This window comes from Corvus hawaiiensis, chromosome 10, assembly GCF_020740725.1.
Source record: "Corvus hawaiiensis isolate bCorHaw1 chromosome 10, bCorHaw1.pri.cur, whole genome shotgun sequence".
NCBI lineage: Eukaryota > Metazoa > Chordata > Aves > Passeriformes > Corvidae > Corvus > Corvus hawaiiensis.
In genome coordinates, this window is record NC_063222.1 from 20,154,457 (window position 1) to 20,172,290 (window position 17,834).

At 38.0% G+C, this 17,834-nt stretch overlaps 1 protein-coding gene across 1 annotated transcript; it reads left to right on the forward strand.

Moving 5' to 3' along the window:
• The first annotated feature begins 235 nt into the window (after nt 1–235).
• KNG1 (kininogen 1) lies at nt 236–17,362 on the forward strand. The gene is made up of 11 exons (XM_048315117.1): nt 236–537; nt 3,407–3,517; nt 4,427–4,511; nt 6,767–6,939; nt 8,671–8,778; nt 10,931–11,012; nt 11,524–11,690; nt 13,579–13,686; nt 14,646–14,735; nt 16,227–16,386; nt 16,735–17,362. The coding sequence occupies exons 1-11, from the start codon at nt 343–345 to the stop codon at nt 16,920–16,922; spliced, it is 1,467 nt and encodes a 488-aa protein (XP_048171074.1). The 5' UTR covers nt 236–342; the 3' UTR covers nt 16,923–17,362.
• Nucleotides 17,363–17,834: the final 472 nt, after the last annotated feature.

Genomic DNA, 17,834 nt, shown 5'->3' on the forward strand with positions numbered 1-17,834 from the left:
TTTAGGTGGTAAAAAGTCAGAAAGCTACACACACTTCCTTCTCTTTTGCTTTGCCTAAACTGGTCCCCAGCTGCAGCCATTTATCCTGTTATGGTGATGGCAGGTGGATAACCTTAGTGTCCTTCTGGTGAACAAACAAAGTTTGTTTAGATGAACTCAGAAGTTTATTTGCAGTATAAACAGGGTATGATGAGAACCAACCAACCCCAGCAACCCACTCATTCTGTTTACTTAGCTATTGCTCCTGAAAAACAGAAGAGGTGACTAAAATCCTGTCAGGCATTCCTTTCCCATTTGGTTTTTAAAGACCCTTCTAATTCAGGGGGCCTTTTTTATCCAATTATGAAGGCCTTCACTGTACTAGTGCTCTGCTGTAGTTTTTTCTCTAGCAGAGCCACCCCTCTTGCATTTGAGTTTTCGGACTGTGATGACCCTGATGTCTTTAAAGCTGTTGATGCAGCACTGAAGAAATACAATGAAGACAGAGCAACCGGTAACCAATTTGCTCTATACGTGGTGATGGAAGCCAAGAGAACTGTAAGTAGACTTTGCAAAAAGAAAAATGTTGGAATTGTTTATGAACTCTGAATCAGCTTATCTCCATCTCATTTTTAAGGGGGCAAGCATGATAGCACAGTGTCTTCCAAAAATGTTTTAAAAAATCAAAGTGACTTGCACAGTAAGATACTTGTTCCCATGACAAGCAGGGATGTGTATTATGTTTTTATCAGCACAACTCTGTGTGCTGGTGAATTGCTTACTAATGCAAGGAGTAAAGACTAGAAAATTCTATCACCAACACAGTTTGTCTTACTAGTCTCTGTTCTCTTTTTTCTTTGTTGGGAATTCTACCCCTTTCCATCATCTGTAAGGTTTTCAGACCAATAGCAAAACCACACTTATTAAAAAATATGGATGTAATCTTGACTTGGGAAGAGCTGGTGCCACACATGAAAAAGAATCACCTGATAAAGTTTGGCAGTACTCTGGATTGTTTGTGAATATTATTTGATCGACACCAATCCTAAGTCACAGATCTATCTAAAAGCACTAGGTGGTCTTTTAGTCGAATATGGTGAGAGCTAAAATTACAGAAAAAAAAAAAAAAGAATGTAACATGATCCTTTGCCTGGAGTCCTTCTGTATAGCCTTAATCTAACAAAAGAGTATTTACCTCGGAGAGGCATACAAAGATGGTATTACCATAATAATGACAAGCATTACTTCACTTGCAAATAACATTAGCATGTTTTTCTACTGGATTGGATTTTCAGATGTAAACCACAAGAAATCCAGAGTGTCAGAGAGAATATTTTGCACTCCAAAATCACAAGACACTTTTACCCAGATAGAAATTGACGTCGGAAAGGAGCCATGCATTGCTAAACACTTACAGCAAACTACCCACATCTCCTGGCACCTGCCCTCTCGTGCTTCTGTTTACACACTGGGGAGATTTTAGCATGTGGAGACAAAAAAAGTCAGAAAGCCCTTTATACAATTAATATTAAATAAATGAATAGTCTCATTGTTCTCACTGAACTGCATATATTCTTAGCAACAGCCAAATGCAAACATCTCTATATCTGTAATAACACCTTCCTTTTGCTGGTGTTCCCAAAGGACAGATAGGAGTTTCAGAATTTTATCTTCAACAATGTTCTATTTTTAAGAATACATATTTATTGCAATTATTATTCATCTTTCCTTCTCTAGATATTCATCTTTCCGTTTCTTAAAAGATATGAAGTGGAAATCAATTATTACTTTGAATCATTGATTTGATTATGATGTTAAGTAAAAAACAGAGAAAAGGAATCTGCAATTGAAATTTCCTCATATTTGAGATTCTTTTTCTAAAAAGAGTATAGATTTTACTCCTCGCTAGTCTCACAATGTTGAATGCATTAATTAAATAGCTGGTTATTACATATTCATGTACATTCATTATTGATAGGGTAATAAAACATAAAAGCTGACTAGTGAAAGACTAAACCTGCCCCAGTTAAAGGCATAGATGCTCATAACAGGAATGAAATAAGCTAATAGCAAATAATACAGAAACAATGTCTTTTCTTATTTTGTTTGCTCACTGAGCTGATTTATTGCAGATTTAGAACACTGTAAGAGAGAACAGAATTTGGCTCTTTTTAAGTCCCAGATAGTATAATCTGATGTAATTCCATAAAAGTCAATTTCTACCTGCTGAGGATTAAGTCTACTATATTTTTAGAGCCCCTTTTATCCTGTTTTACCACCATTATATCAGGTACTTCTACACTTCTTCGTACCTGTAGCAATACACAACAGGAATTGAGACATGGCAGAATATAATTCTGTGTCAACATCAGTGTAAATCCAGTACATGTCAATCACATCAGCTCAGCCTCATTTTTTTGGTATCACTAAGGCAGAAATTATCATTTAATTCTCCCAGCAGAGACAGAGAACAATAATTGGCTATTTTAGAATAACCAGTGCTAAACTACAGCAGCTGCCTTGTTTGTGTTTGAAAAGTCACATTGTCAGAGCATTTTTAGTGGTTGTAAAAGGTTAGTAATTTCTGACTTTATATATTCTCTAAAGGATGAATCACAAACCTTACAGTGTTGTCACTGTCACCTGTAGGCACAGGCCCACTACCTGGTTTATGGCAAAGAGAAGATGCCCACTTACTGATTTACCAACTTCTGAAACACTTCCACTTGCCGGCCCAAACTTTGCTTAATACTTTTTTTTTCATCTTATGGGATTCCCAAGGCTGCCCTGCCCTGCACCCCAGCCTTCAATGCCTGTAGAAAACTGCAGGCACCGCCCAAGGCTGTCTCCACATCCCTGCTCACCCCTTCCTGTGCAGGCTGGGCAGCTGAAGTTCCCTGGTACCACCGAGCAGAGGCTGTCTGGGCACTGCCAGGCTGCCTGGGGGCTGCTGGCTGCTGGTTCTGGGCTGCCAGGGGAGCTGTGCAGAAGGAAAGTGGACAGATCTGGGAGGAGGCCAAGAGTGAGAGCAAAGGAGTCAGACACGAGCACAGTCCAAGCTGGTAATTTATGCTAACTATCCAAGCAGCCACCCAAAATGTTTTTTTTGGAGTACATTTAAATCAGAGTATAAAACCTAACCCCTTCTTTTTGGTTCTAAACCCCTTGGAACTACAAGTTAAAATGAAGGTAGTTGAGCATATTGTATCTATTACACCAACATATTGTTATTGTAGGTAAGGGCTAAGTAATATAATTAGATAAATTAATATTTGAACTACCAAGATCTGAGAAACCAGCAGTGAGTGGGAAACCATACTATAAAATTTAAGGTAACCAATGAATAGTATTTACTTTTTTGAAACCCTTATCTTTTCACTTGATTTATTACTATGCAAATGATGACATGTATATTGTTTTAATCCAGGCAGGTCCTGACCCACAGTTCTATGTGAAATACAGAATACTCGAAAGCACTTGTGCCACTGAGGAAAACAAACACTGGCAACACTGTCATTACAAAGTATCTGCAGAGGCTGTAAGTATCTGTCCTCTTTACAAGTTCTCCGTGCAGAAACATCAGCATAATGACCAGGACTGCAATTGCTTGGGGAAAAATACAGTAGAAGAATTAACTTTTTTAGCTGTGTTGCTTTTGAGAGCTTATATGACTACAGTACAGTGCAGAAATGTTTATGACTCCAAAGTTAACCATTATAATCCTGACTTTTCCATTACAATCCTGAATATATGCAGAGAGGAACATTTCAGTGCTTCAATATGAAGGTTCACAATAAACCCACCATAAGATATGTGGACTGAGAGAGTCTAAGGACTGTAAAACTTTGTATTAATTATGTATAATGGAAACTTGCACAACCAAATACTGACATGGAAGCCACTATAGCAGATAAGTTGGCAGAGGGCTTTCAGCAGTGCCAAGCACGTCTGGCTCATGCTACCAGAGAGCACCCAGGAGAAGTACAATGGGGCCATGTGCTGCAGGGGCACTACACACTTCTGGGGGATGGCACTGCTATTTCTGACAGTGCACAGGAAGGGATGATGGTGACAGTATAATTTGAATCTATGTAAAATGCCGTGGTCATTGCTGCATATCTTGAACTAGCAGAGAGGAAAATGGATAAATACATATTCATGTATTCATTTCCATTATTCTGACTGTAAATTCTTTAGTTAACCAGTACACATCATACAAATACAAAGCAATTGTTCAAGTTATGTGCTCAGTTTGTCCCCTACTTTCCTCACAATCAACAAAACGGATCCTTTTTTACTAACAAAACAGCAACTTAGACATTACTACAAATATACACACGAACCTCTTCCCCAAACTCAGTATGCAACTGTCAGCTGTGTTCAATAGCTAAAGCACTGTATTTTTCTTTAGCAAGTTTCAGACAATTGTTGCCATATGTTTTTGCAGAAAACAGGAGAATGCACAGCTCGAGTTCATATGAATGATGCTGATAAAACAACTAATGTTTCACAAGACTGCAGAATTTTCTCAGGTATGTAACCGTTTGCGACAGCATTCAACAAATACATTGACAAATAAGAATGGAATAAATATGATACTGAGACTTTCAGGTAATTTTAAAGGTAGAGGGTCCTTATCATTCTAGTCAGACATTTATAAATAATCTTTTGTAAGCAACTACGTGCTAAAGATAAAATTTCACTTCATTGTTATGCACATATAGACTAAGTCAGTGAAGCACAGGCAGTTGCTGCCCAGGGTAATAAAAACCAGCACATGTGTGTGTAGTAAGTTTCTTCAAGCACTACAATTATACCAAGTTAAAATTAGTTTGCTTAAGACCAAAAGCATACCAATAACTTAAGAGACTAGATACAACTTGTCACACTTCAACATTCTGTCCTTACTTACTTAAGCATAACATTTTCCCAGGAATTACTAGAAAAAATTTCGTATGACAAAATTCCACCTTAATTTTCTCCAAACAAAAAATGACTGAATTATTTCTGTTAAAGTTTACCAAAACAAGTATTTACCCCAAATGAGAAAAGAAAAAAATTTCATTTACAAAATAAAAATCTCACAGTGATATAATTATGCAAGAGACTGATCTTTTAGACCTTAACAATAAGCAGTACTACATTTTTCACCTGTAAGACATTCATATATGACTATTATATTCACATAGTAATCTCCCTTATTAAAAAGAGATCACATTGTTTTAAAGCTTTGCAACCCAGATCTCTATGCCTGGTGTTCTGAAAGACATACCCAAGCTCGCTTTAAAATATTAATCTAACTACTAACTACAGAAATATTCACCCAAATTTCTGAGATGTGTGGCAGCTGGTATTTGTTTTTTGCTCCTAGCTATCTTGTTTAAAGCTGAAATGGCTTTACCTACAGCCAGTGTCGTTCTAGGAACTGCAGTACACAAACTCCATGCACTGAACAAATGCTGCATTCGTAAGGCAATGGTGACACCTAGTTGCCAGCAAAAGTTGTGTGACTCCCACAGAGAATGCACAGGAAATTTGGATTTGAATCTTTGCTTAGAAAGCAAAAAAATCCCATACATAAATTAAATGAATCAGGTATTCAGCCTAAAGAATTCACCTCTTCTTACCGAGTTATAGCAACTCTGAAAAAAGAACACACATTTGTTCAGCATAGTCCTTATGAAAGTGCTGAGACGACAGTTGGTCTAGAAGTGGGTGTGCTGTTGGTTCATTATCGCCTTTGTGACTACTTACTGAAAACGTGGTCACACTTTTCTGTAAGGTACCTATTTGTCATTACTGAGTCAAAACAAGTGATGCTAAAAATACGAAGGGGCAGACTTTGTTCACACCTGACAGGTGAGGGATTTCCCCAGTGTGTTGGTACCCCACTGTTCAGCCTCTTTGGTGGAACAATTTGATCTAAGTGACCCTGGACTGATTTCCTGGCTGGTGCAAACTGGCATAACTCCATTTAAGCCAGTTTATGCCAGCTGAAGGTCAGGAACACAAATTTTATTTCAACTCCACTGGGACCACATATTGTCCCACTTCCATTCTCAAGCTCACTGACTCATGAAATTAATTTATGTACTGAACTATAAAATTAATTTATGAAAATCCAATCCATGACTACTAGAAAGGAAGGAGAGTTAATAGGATTAGTAGTAGGAAACAGGAGTTTGAGCATCCCTGTCAAGCTTGTCTATCCACAGCCAGTCCAGCTGGCTGAGCCTGAAGCTAGCACCAAGTGGTAACTGGCAGCCACAGTGACTGGCAGGGACAGCAGAATAGTACAACCACAGTCCCTGGGGTACTCAGAGCCACAGCAGCTCACATGGGTGAGCCAAAACACTCCTGCTGAAGTCCCCACTCTGAAATGTGGTGAGGACAGCAAGCAGCTGCATACTGTGGGTAAGCTTTGAAGAATCTGAAAACCATCCCTGTAGTTGTAGCCTCCACTGGCTCTTCCCTGGCAGAATGAGTACGGTACCTTCCTTAATGGCGTCAAAAAGACACACAAGGTTTTTCTGAGATTCAGTAATTGATGGAATGGGGTTCACTGCCAAAATCATGCCTGGACCTTAAGGTCATGGATGGCCCCTGCCACCACAACCAGAGCATGTTCCTAAATACAAGAATGTAGGTCTTGAAACTGGAAAACAGGGTTTGCTCATTACGCCAGTTAAAAGCAGGAAAGGTTCTTGCTCACTCCTAGATAGGAAAAATGAAAACCTAAGGCTGTTTTGCATGAAGCCCTATGTTTTTTGGTTTGTTTCTTTTCCAGATGTGTCAAAGATAAAACTTACTGAGGCTCCATGTCTTGGATGCTTTCATCATATATCCAGTGATGGTTCAGAAGTGTCAGAAATTCTGAAACAAGCCATTCAAAAGTTTAACAAGGGCAGTGATGAACCTGCCCTTTTTAAGCTTGTGGAAATAAAAGAAGCTAAGAGACAGGTTTGTACATGATTTTTCTCTAAATTTTACCAAAATAACCCAACCCAAAGCAGGTACCTTGTTGGTTTGTGTATGTTTCTGATATTAAGGTGGCTTATATTTAATAATAAAGCATACAAAATGCATATAGAGTGTAGACTCTATAAATAATCATCTTCACTTATTAGGAATCATTAACATCATTAATCCCTACTGGATTTTCAGAGATCTTAACTGATAGTATACATATTTTTTTTCCTTATCTGCAGTTGTATCTAACCAGTACTTAGCACCAGTTTATTTGCATTCAGTGCTGGCACATGCATCCATCCTGTGTCATCTCAGATGCTCCTGGGTACTTCATGTGGCCTTGCCCTGAGGCTCCAGCAGGAGCAGATCCCTCCTAGGGGCTGTGAGCCAAAGCTGCCAGCCTGCACAGATGTCTCACATACTCCCCAGCCTCTCAAACACCAGCAGGCACCTCTGTTTTTGCAGGCAATAAGGCCCATTTGTCAGCAGCTGCTATGTGCTATAGGACAGGTCAACCTCATATAGGAAAAACGAGTAAGAAAACAAAAAAAAATAACATACCACCTGCTACAAGATTTCTGCTCACGGGAATATGTGCTTTGCAAGAAATGACTACTCAGGTTGCAGAAATTCTGTGTCATCTGGTATTCCGTGCAAGAATTCCTTTCCTGTGAAAAGCTCTCCTATGGACTGGTGTAACATTGCTAGAAAGTAAAGTTTCTTATTTGGTTTTTAACTAGTGTACAACCCAACAGCAAACACAGATCCTTTTTTTTTGAACCTGTATGTATTTAGGTAGCCAAAAAGCATCTTCTGGTCTCATGTCTGGTCTCATGTCACGAGTTTTGACTCATGATTTACATCAGACTGTCCTCTTCATATTTACTGATGACACGATCCTCTTTGCTGAAAGAGAAACTTGCACAACATTTAAGCCGCATGACAAAATGTTGCGACAGACTGCAATCCAGCAGCTGGAAAGAGAACCATCATGTCACCTCTGGCAAATAGAGAAAAGTCAGAGCCCTCCAATTGATCTGGGATAGAAGGTTCCTATATTGGATTATTTCTCCTTTTTAATCCAGTGTTACCTGGCCCAACACTATGATATGGAGAGATTTCATGGGTGAGAAGCAGTAGCCATAGTGAGGAAAATGAAACAGCTTCCTGGAGAGAAAATTTTAAAAAGGGTTATGAACCTGGACAAAACAGTGTGTGTGGGAAGGTAAAGCCCAGGATAGACACAATTATGGGTAGATGATAAATGAAGAACACTCAACAAAAAATTATGCCAGCAATATAAAGTTACATTATTCAGATACTGTTTTACTGTGTCCTGTGCTCAGGAATGCAGGACCTGCCAGGCTGTATTACTGTAGTCATCTATCTAGACCAGCTTCCTGTCACAGGGAGTAATAAGTAACAGATCTTTGGAGAAAAGTGCAAGAAACCCAGCAGTAGGAGGCTGCAGGCTTGCCAGAAGTGGACACCAAATACAAAGTGCACTTCTAACAAAAGCAGGACTTAGTTTACATTTTGTACTGCAAGGACGAGATTTTTTTTGCTGTCCATGAACACTCTATGGCTTAATGACTGCAAAGTGATTTGATAGATGGAAGGCACTAGATGAGCAGTTTTGCTTTCTTTGCTAATCTCATGTAATAGCTTAACTTTCAAGTTTATATTTTTTTACATAATGTAGAACCTAAATATCTCTTCCAGGTGGTAGCTGGATGGAATTACATAATAAAATATGAAATTGAGGAGACTAATTGCTCCAAAGACCAATTTCCAGATTTAACTGCAGAATGCAAAATCACTTCTAGAGGTGTAAGTAATCTTCAAAATCTGTTTATCAAGAAAATGTCACATTAACAAATAATCATTAAGATCTGACTCAAGAAAATACTTATAGCCTTTCTTCACTTTGTGAACAAAGTTTAAATCCAGTCTTATAAATAACTGTCTATTTATGCAATTAGGACATCCATGTCTTCTTCTGAATCAGTGACTAAGAGGACAACTGAAAAGTTTACAGATTACTCTAAAGAATCTAACCAGTCTCACCCAAATAATAAATCCCTTGAGAAGTTTCTATCCAGATATTCAAGGAGTTACTCATGTACAACCCAAGAAGTGATAACTAAAATTAGCACAATTTCCAGTCTAAGACATATTTTCTAAGAAAAGTAAATAGCTGAATTATTACTTAACCTCTACCACAGACCAAATAACAGAGCTTCAAAAGAAATTTATTAACAAATATACATAATCCAGCTAAACAGTGCTGCAAACCCAGGTACTCCCTCAGCTTCTCTGACCTGGAACTGAAGCAGTTGCACCAAAAATAGAAGCTTCCTCTCTCAACTGACCTCCCTGAACCAGGTCATGTGGGGATCAGAAAAACAATTTTGCAAACCCAAGGCAGAGCACAGGAATGCAGAGTCACTACGAACAGCGGTGGTAAATGAGAGGGGACAGACTGGCATCTGTTTTAGCTGTTGAGGAAATGCACCAGTGAGTGTTACATTCAAGAGCCTCTCCTGTTCAAAAATTACTCCTTGTACATCTCAAGAACGTTTCAGAAGTATTGATCAAAAAAGGGAATAATGACAACACTGGTAAATAACAAAAGCACGAGAGTTCGACTAGCTGAAGCAATTCCCTCCATTACCCATGTGCCCTTAAACCTTAAGCAAGTTATTTAATCTGCTTGAGTCTGAGTTTCCCCAGCTGTCACTGAGAGGTGATGACTTCTGTCACCTCACCTACTGCAGGAGCACTGCCTCACTCACATACTGCTTTGGTCACACAGGGCTTCTGGAATTAGATTTTTAGCACTTATCCCCTGAACTTGCTAATAGATCATTGACAGATATTATTAGAATACCATATTCCAAGAATATTCCATACCTTGGAATGACCAAATTCCAAGCAAGTTTTCTTGTACCTTTATTTAGCTCTGTACTATTAATTTTTAAACGGGAGGACCAGAATTGCACCCTGTATTCAACACACGTATGAGCCGAGCTATACTGGGACATTATATCAGTCCCTTTAAGCTGGATAATAAGCCTTGACATTATTCTTCATTAGCTTTTCTAAAATACTACTAATTAGATTTTTTATAATTACATCTTCAAGTAACTGTCATAGCTAAGATCTTGATCCTGAATTTTAAGTCTTCCTTTTTATTCTACAGTTAAAGGTTTCTTTAGTCTTTGATAAAGGATTTCACCAAAACCTTTTTGAAAATCTCTGTATATCAAGAGGTCTCTTTACCCACCTTTGTTGATGCTTTGAAGAACTTTGACAAATCAGCAAAATATGACTTCTGTTTACCACAAAACCTCAGTCTCTCCTGGGTGTATTCATTGCCCCTAGTTCTCTCCTTATTACCATTTTTAATCACTGGAATGGTGGAATTGGTTTTAGGCTCTGTAACCTTTGAAAAAACTCCTCAGGATCAATATCTGCTGTCTTCCAGTCCTTCCGGGACTATGCTTGCTAACCTATGACAGATATCAATGCAATTTTAAGCAAGTTATCTACCACAGGTCCTTTAGAAAACCTGAGAAAATACAAGAAACACATTAACGTTTGATTTGATAATTGTGTAATTTTCTTTTTGGTCTTCACAGTTTGAGACAGAAATTCCATGGAGTTCTCCATAAAATATTATTCTGGCTTGTAAACATCCTCATTTTTTTTTCTGTAATGAACACATAAAAATAGTTCATTTGGCTTCTCTTTCAGGGTGTTATTTTCTCTGAGTGATCCTTTAGAACCCTGATTATTTATTGCCTCTGCAGACTGTCTGTCAGACTTCTGGCTACCAGAGGAAGGCAGGAAGGAAAGCAGGAAGGAAGGAAGGAATTATTAGAAGCATGCTTGACTTATACTGTTAGTGGGAAGGTATTAGGATGTGAGTTTGTTCATTATTTCTAAATAACAAGGAGCTTTTTTGCATTTTTTACTCCAGCGTGTAGCTAAATGTGAGGCCAAAGCATTTCAGAATCTTCAGGCAGAGATTGTGGATAGCGTCAGCGACTGCAAACTTCCAGGTATGCCTTAGGCACTATTGATTTTGAAAGTTCCACAGTTTTCAATGTCTCTTATTGTTAGGTATTGTTACTTTTTCCTCCAGCCTATCTGGACACAGATACCACTCCATGTAGGAAGTGCTGCATTCTTACCCATTCAGACTAGGTTTTCTTCAACAGAAAAATTCATTGCCAATTACATGCACCTCTCATTTCACTCAGATCAGGTCTTTCCATATGTGTAGCTGTTCCCTCTCCATATTTCCTGGCTACTCACAACTGGTACACACAATTCTTGTTTCTATGAGAAAACTGTTGTTAAGCGTCTCATGTGGCAGTAGGTGCTGATGTTCTTTTAGACAACCGAGATATGATATTGCTGATCATATAAAACTCAGATATATTTTGGTTTCATTTCATAGACCCAAATATGAAGAGTTCCAGAAAGCAGGGCTTCGTAACTGTTTTTCCCAGCCTTTATCTACATTGAATCTTTTGTTTCTTAGATCTGAAACCTGTTGGTCTCTTTCAGTTCAAGAAACAGTGGTTGCTGCCATTTGCCCAGGTTGTCCAAGGACTATCCCAAACGACAGTCCAGAACTGAAGGAACTACTGAAGGTTTCTATGGAGAAGTATAATTTGGAGAGCAATGATGATTTCTACTATAAAGTTGGAGAAATACAATCAGCGACAGTTCAGGTTGGGATATATCCCAGATGAGGGACAGACATGACATTATTATTGGCCTGAGCTGAATGTTAGCTAAAGTTTGTATTTAGATTTGAAATAATGTATTTGTCTAAGTGCTGATACATGTGGTAACTGAAACATCCATGCAATTTTTCATGTAAAATCTAATCCATATTGGCTTGCATTCAAAAATTATTCAAAAATTTCCCATCTCTTGAATTTTTATTTTTTTCTTAAAACAAAATGATTTTAAAAGGATGTGAAGAAGGTTGGCTCAGGGTATTTGATTTCTGTGTATCTACCCTACTTTTTACCTTTGTAACATACCTTAGACTTTTAAAGTATAAAATTTTTATTAGACAGGACTACTCCCTTGATCCACCACAACAATACTCTCCATGTTATTTCAGGCAGTGTCCACCCTACAGCTGTTGTATGGTCCAAGAAATGAGGCTTCTTAATTTCCCTTAGAAATCTGCTGGTTTACATATTGATTGCGCTGCTAATAATACTCTAGCTAGATTCAGAAAAGGACATCTGTGCTTAACTAAAGACATACAGATAAATTGAGCTTGAATAAGGACAAGGAGTCAGGAGGATAATATTGGTCAGCATTTGCATAAACCTACTTTACTGTCCCTGATGCCTTTTCCTGGTCTTAAAATCAAGAGTCAAACATGGTTAGAAGGGAAAAATGGATTTTACCTTGGTATTTATTTTAAGGATCCTTAGGTACACTATGTCCAGGTCAAATGCACCAAAATGCACATCACAATGCCCCTCCCAAAAGATCTGGTATAACATTATAGGTCTTACTAATTAGCATATCTATCCAAAATTCCCCAATGAGAGGCTTGAATGAGTCCCCCCCTCCCCAAGGAACCTTCCCCTGGATGGTTCTATCTTAGTTTACAGAATGTGTTCTGGAGAGGACCTTGGGGTCTGGGGCACACTAACCGCTACCTACAAAGCTTCTAAAATGTTTAGCCTCCTAGCTGAACAAACATGTCCAAGAATGTAGGCAAAAACCACTAAGAATACAGAAATTGTAAAAAGGTATAACAGGGGTATAAAAGAAAAGGCAAAAAATCATCATGGCATCATCCCAACACATCAAAACAGAAGTTTAGCATAGAATCGAAAATTTGACAGTGGAGTAGTTCAGAAAATACTTGGTCACAACTACTCCTGAGCATGAGGTGTCACTGGAGAAGGCACTAAAAGCACACCAGAATTTTTCCAAATAGCTTATATTATCTTACTGATAATATCTGTGCCATTTCTTCGTTCAAACTTCTTTCTGACTCCCTATCATGACTGATATTAGCATGCATACACCTTTAAAATAGATTTCAGGGAAACAGAATTTCATGGCTTGCCTGATGTCCCTGAAGAAAGATATATTATTTCAAGCTCTGTGAAAAATACTAAGAGAACTCAAAGCAGGCACATTCTTGAACCCATGCAGTTTCTCTCTTTAATGCGTTTGGCAAATAGGTTCATTTTTAACTGAGCCTGTTCATCACACACTTTGTTTTACTACATTCCACTTTTCTGACATCATATTTGGCTCTCTACAGTGCTATCACTAATGATTTCATCTGTTACTCATGAAATTACTACAGACATTTAATAATTGTGGGCCCAATATTATTCTGACCTTTTCTGTTTTCTTCAGCTTCAATGCTAGAATTTTTGAGAACAGAAACTGGAATAAATAAGTTACTTGATTAGAAGCAGATAAGTTTACTGCCAAATATTTTAATATTGTTCTTAACATATGTTGGCCCACTGGTTAAGGCTTGTAGAATATAAGCAGTGTAGAAAATCATCTTTCCTGTGAACCCTTTTCATTAAAATGCTTTGAGCACAGAAAACCTTCTTGCTAATTTTTCAGGTGGTTGCAGGAAAAAAGTATCAAGTCAAATTTACAGTCTGGAAGACAAACTGCTCTAAGAGTGAGTTTGAAAAACTTAATGAGGACTGTACAGCCACATACAACAGTGTAAGTAATGATAATGTTGCCAACTGTAATGTTTCTAAAGGACAAATTCATTTGCATCAGAAACTGTAAAGGCTTAAGTAAAATCACATCCTGGATTCTGTTACCTCTTTCAGTAAACTTTTGTTTCAAGAAGAAGGGCAGCCTTCACTGCTTGTAACCCAAGTTAAGAAACGCTGAAACTTAAACTGAATCACTCCAGCTGCAGGATCAGTGTTCACTGCAAAACCAAAGGAACTTTCTTTTGATAATAATCAATCAAAGAAAGGAGAGGAGGAGGCTGCTGCCAAATGAAATAGCTGCAATCCTCCTGACTCCGTGGACTTGCAGCTAAGGAAAACATGAGACTGGAGTGTTACTTGTGTGCAAAGGAATGACATTTCTGGCGTGCGTGCCATGCTGTTGATAGTGGGAAAATGTGTTCTGGACACTGGAAAGGAATGCTGAGAGGGCCAGAAACCATCGGCAAGAGAGTTGTTTGGGGAAAGAGCTTTTATCTCCCATCTCTTTTCCCACCATATGAACAGTGCTTATCTGTGAGATTTTAAAATTTGTTAGTGTAGCAGGCACTAAAAAGAAAAAAATAAGCCTTTATTTCAATTTCCCAATTTTTAGTGGGAGAAATACCATCAACAAAAAATATTTCTTAGGAATATCATGAAGATTAAGCAGTTAGAGCTCCAAAAGTGATGGAGATGAAAAATCCAATTTTCAAGATCCAATCTGAAATCCAAAGTTGAATTAAAGTGTTCACACAGGCATACTATAACCTTGAAAAGCTAAACCATGATGTGCCCCAGTGCAGAAGTATTCATCGCTAATACAGATTTCATATATATTTGGTTAAAGTTCCAAGGATTTTAAAGTATTGTTTTAAAAAAGTTTCTTTTTCAGGCCCAAGTCTCTTCCTTTGTGTCTGAAGCTTTGTTGCCTTAATGTGCTGGTTTTTGTTTTGTCAACAGGCATCACTGTCATGTAAAGCACAAATTCACGTGATCCCATGGCAGGATAAAATCTACCCCCAGGTGAACTGCTCTGAAAAACATCAAGCGGTAAGATTCTTCTTCATTACCCATCCTCTTAAGCTGAGCATAGGACAAAGGCAGTCAATAAATTCTTAATCCATTCCAAATTATCCCATATTTTATACCAAAAAATAAAGGAACACAGTTCTTTTAACAGCCTCATTAATGTCACACTCTTCTCTCTCACCCTCTAACTTCAACAACCTGTTACATCAAAGCAGTGTCACCACAAGGTGAGACAATGGCCAACAAGGTGATCACACAAACAAAGGCACCAGGACAGGGAGAAGTTCTGCCGATTGGCTGCTTCCTCTGCATTGTCAGTTGAGTTGTCAAGTATCAAGCCCCATCAAATCCCTCAAATTACTACTCACACTAGGTTTAAAAGTTGAAATAAAAATGTATTTGCCAATACAATAATTATAGCACACAGATTTCCAAAGCATCCACGAACCTTTCTGTATTAGTCAACTGGCAGCTGCCACAGCTGTCAGTCTCTGAAGAAGGATCTTCCAATTTCTTCCTACTCAGCTCCACAATGAATGAGTCCTGAATGAGAGTCAGTTTGAAAATCTCAATATGGAATACAAATATTTTTATTATCAGACATTTTTGATGATTGCAGAGTTTTTAATAAATGCAGATATTCCAGTGCGACACTGAATAAAGACAGATTAACCTGCCGTCATAAGTAATAACTTCACTGTGCTCAGCATATTCATTTGTTATGTATGAACTAATGTCTCTGCTCTTTATTTTCACTACAATATTTTATCCATATCAACTTTCAAATTTAGCTTCAACCCAAATAACTCTGATTTGCAGCTAGATAATGATCAGAGACTTTGGTGGAGAGAAATGAAACTTGTGTTGGACTGTGACTGTACACCGTGTATTCAGCCTTTCTCTTCCAGTTGAACACTGATGAGGGAGTAGAGCTGACCTAATAACAACAGAATGTTTGATATTATCAGCTTTAACCTCTGTGTGTTATTTCCAGGCAGTATTCTGAAATGCATATGTCAAATCTAGAAGTAAAAAATTGAATAGTTACATTTCATATAACAAAATGACACAGATCTTCTGTATATTCTGCCATTGATGCTACTCAGAGATGTGTTAACCTTCAGCATAAATTGGTTCTATACATGAGAGTGTAACACTCTAACAAGTGCTGGGACATTTATTCCTAGAATCCAACTGTATTGTTCATAAACTAAAACCAGTACATGTGTTTTGCTCTCTGTAGTATCATTCCTCCCTTACACTGACAAAATTTCAGCGATACAGAATTTTTTCCTTTACACATATAGCTGCTAAAATACTCCAGAGTTATTTGGGAGGATGTTTATGTTTGTATGCTTACCACAGAAGAGCTAATTATTTAGTTTAGATTTTAGTTTAAAAATCTGCTAAATGATTCATGTACTGCAATGAGACAGCTTCTGAATTTCCCAAATCTGAAGCAATTGTTCTTTTTCATGTAACAAATGTGGCTATTATTGTAATGTTTTTTAGGTGTTCTTTGCAAGAAGGCCTCCTGGATTCACACCTTTCCGGAGCGCTGTGATGCCAAGCCAGCCAAATGCAGCTTCACATGCTGATAAAAATGAAGGAGAAAGTCAAAGCCCTAGCACAGGAACGAGGAAAGACGATGGACAGGAACCAGAAGGCGAAGGTGAACCTGAGCATAAACACAGGCACAAACACAGGCATAAGCACAGGCATGGAGTTAAAAAGGATCATGAGAATGACAAAAGGCATAGGCATGAAATTGGTTGTGGGCACAGAAGTGGCCATGGGTGTGGGCATAAAAAACACAGTAAAAAGAATAAACATAAACATCCAAACCCCAAATCTTCTGAGGAGTCAAATGAAAGGGTTTTTAATCAAAATGAAACCCTCCCAACAGCCAGTGCTGAAATAGCACTGGAGCTGGTTAATACAGGGATTGCAAGGAAGGAAACCAGTAGACCTGCAGAGCCACTAACTCTTCCTGATACTTCTTTATTTCATGGATTGCCAGATCGCCCAGAATCTCCTCACCCCAGATGTCCTGGAAAACCATGGAAACAACTTGTGGGCTTTCTAGCCCCTCCTAGCTTTCCCAGAGAATTCACAAATGAGGATCTCTTGCCTTCTGCAGCAGAAAACAGCAATCCAGCTACAGAAAACATCGAAGAAGACTTTGATCTCACAGATGCTTTACCATAATTCAAACATTGTAGGATCCTTTTCAGAAATGTTACATAGAAAATAAGAATACTGCCTTTTGAAATGTATAAAACACGAAGAGGCAAAAGATCATATTCTGTTAACTGAAATACCCAAGTAGGTCACCAGCACTTCTGGGGACCTAAGACCATATGGCAATACTGTGTATTTGCATATATTTGCAAATATGTAAATCAGTGTAACTCATCTGCCTCAATTTTCTATAACCACAAACTGAATCACTGCATCAAATCTTACTGTATCATATTTAAAACAATGGCAGAAAGAATGTTGCAGATTACATGAAGAATCTCAACCAAGTATGGGTAAAACAGAAGACAATATAGAACAAGGGAGCCTCTTTTAGATATGTGAAATCATTTTTCTCTAATTTACTGGAATGGATCATTTAAAGAACAAAATAAAACAAAGGAACCTTTTTACCTGGTAATATTTTTGAACAAATCAATCTTGCCACCAGTCTATCACTAGCAGTTGTTCTGTTGGATGGAATAACAGGGATAGCTGAGAGAATCCTAAATAAAGCAGTTTTATTATTCCCTATAAATATTAACTACTCAGAGAAGCACATTGATTGACAGCTTTTCATTCAGCAGAAGTGCACAAATACTACAGATCAGATGACAAAATTACAAACACCTGAGACACCTAAAATTTGTGTGCCTTCTTCCATTATATATGCATAATTTTGAGACTGGACTGATTTTTCTATTCTGGGTATCTTCCAAAGGTTGAGGTTTTGGTATGATGCATTAGCTAAAAAGCACCAAATATTTCTTGCAAAATAAAATATGTTTTCCCGCCGTATGGATGCGATAACTTATTCAGCTGAAAAAAAAAACCCCACAGAGCAATAAAAAAATAAATACTTTAATGCCAGATCAGTTCACC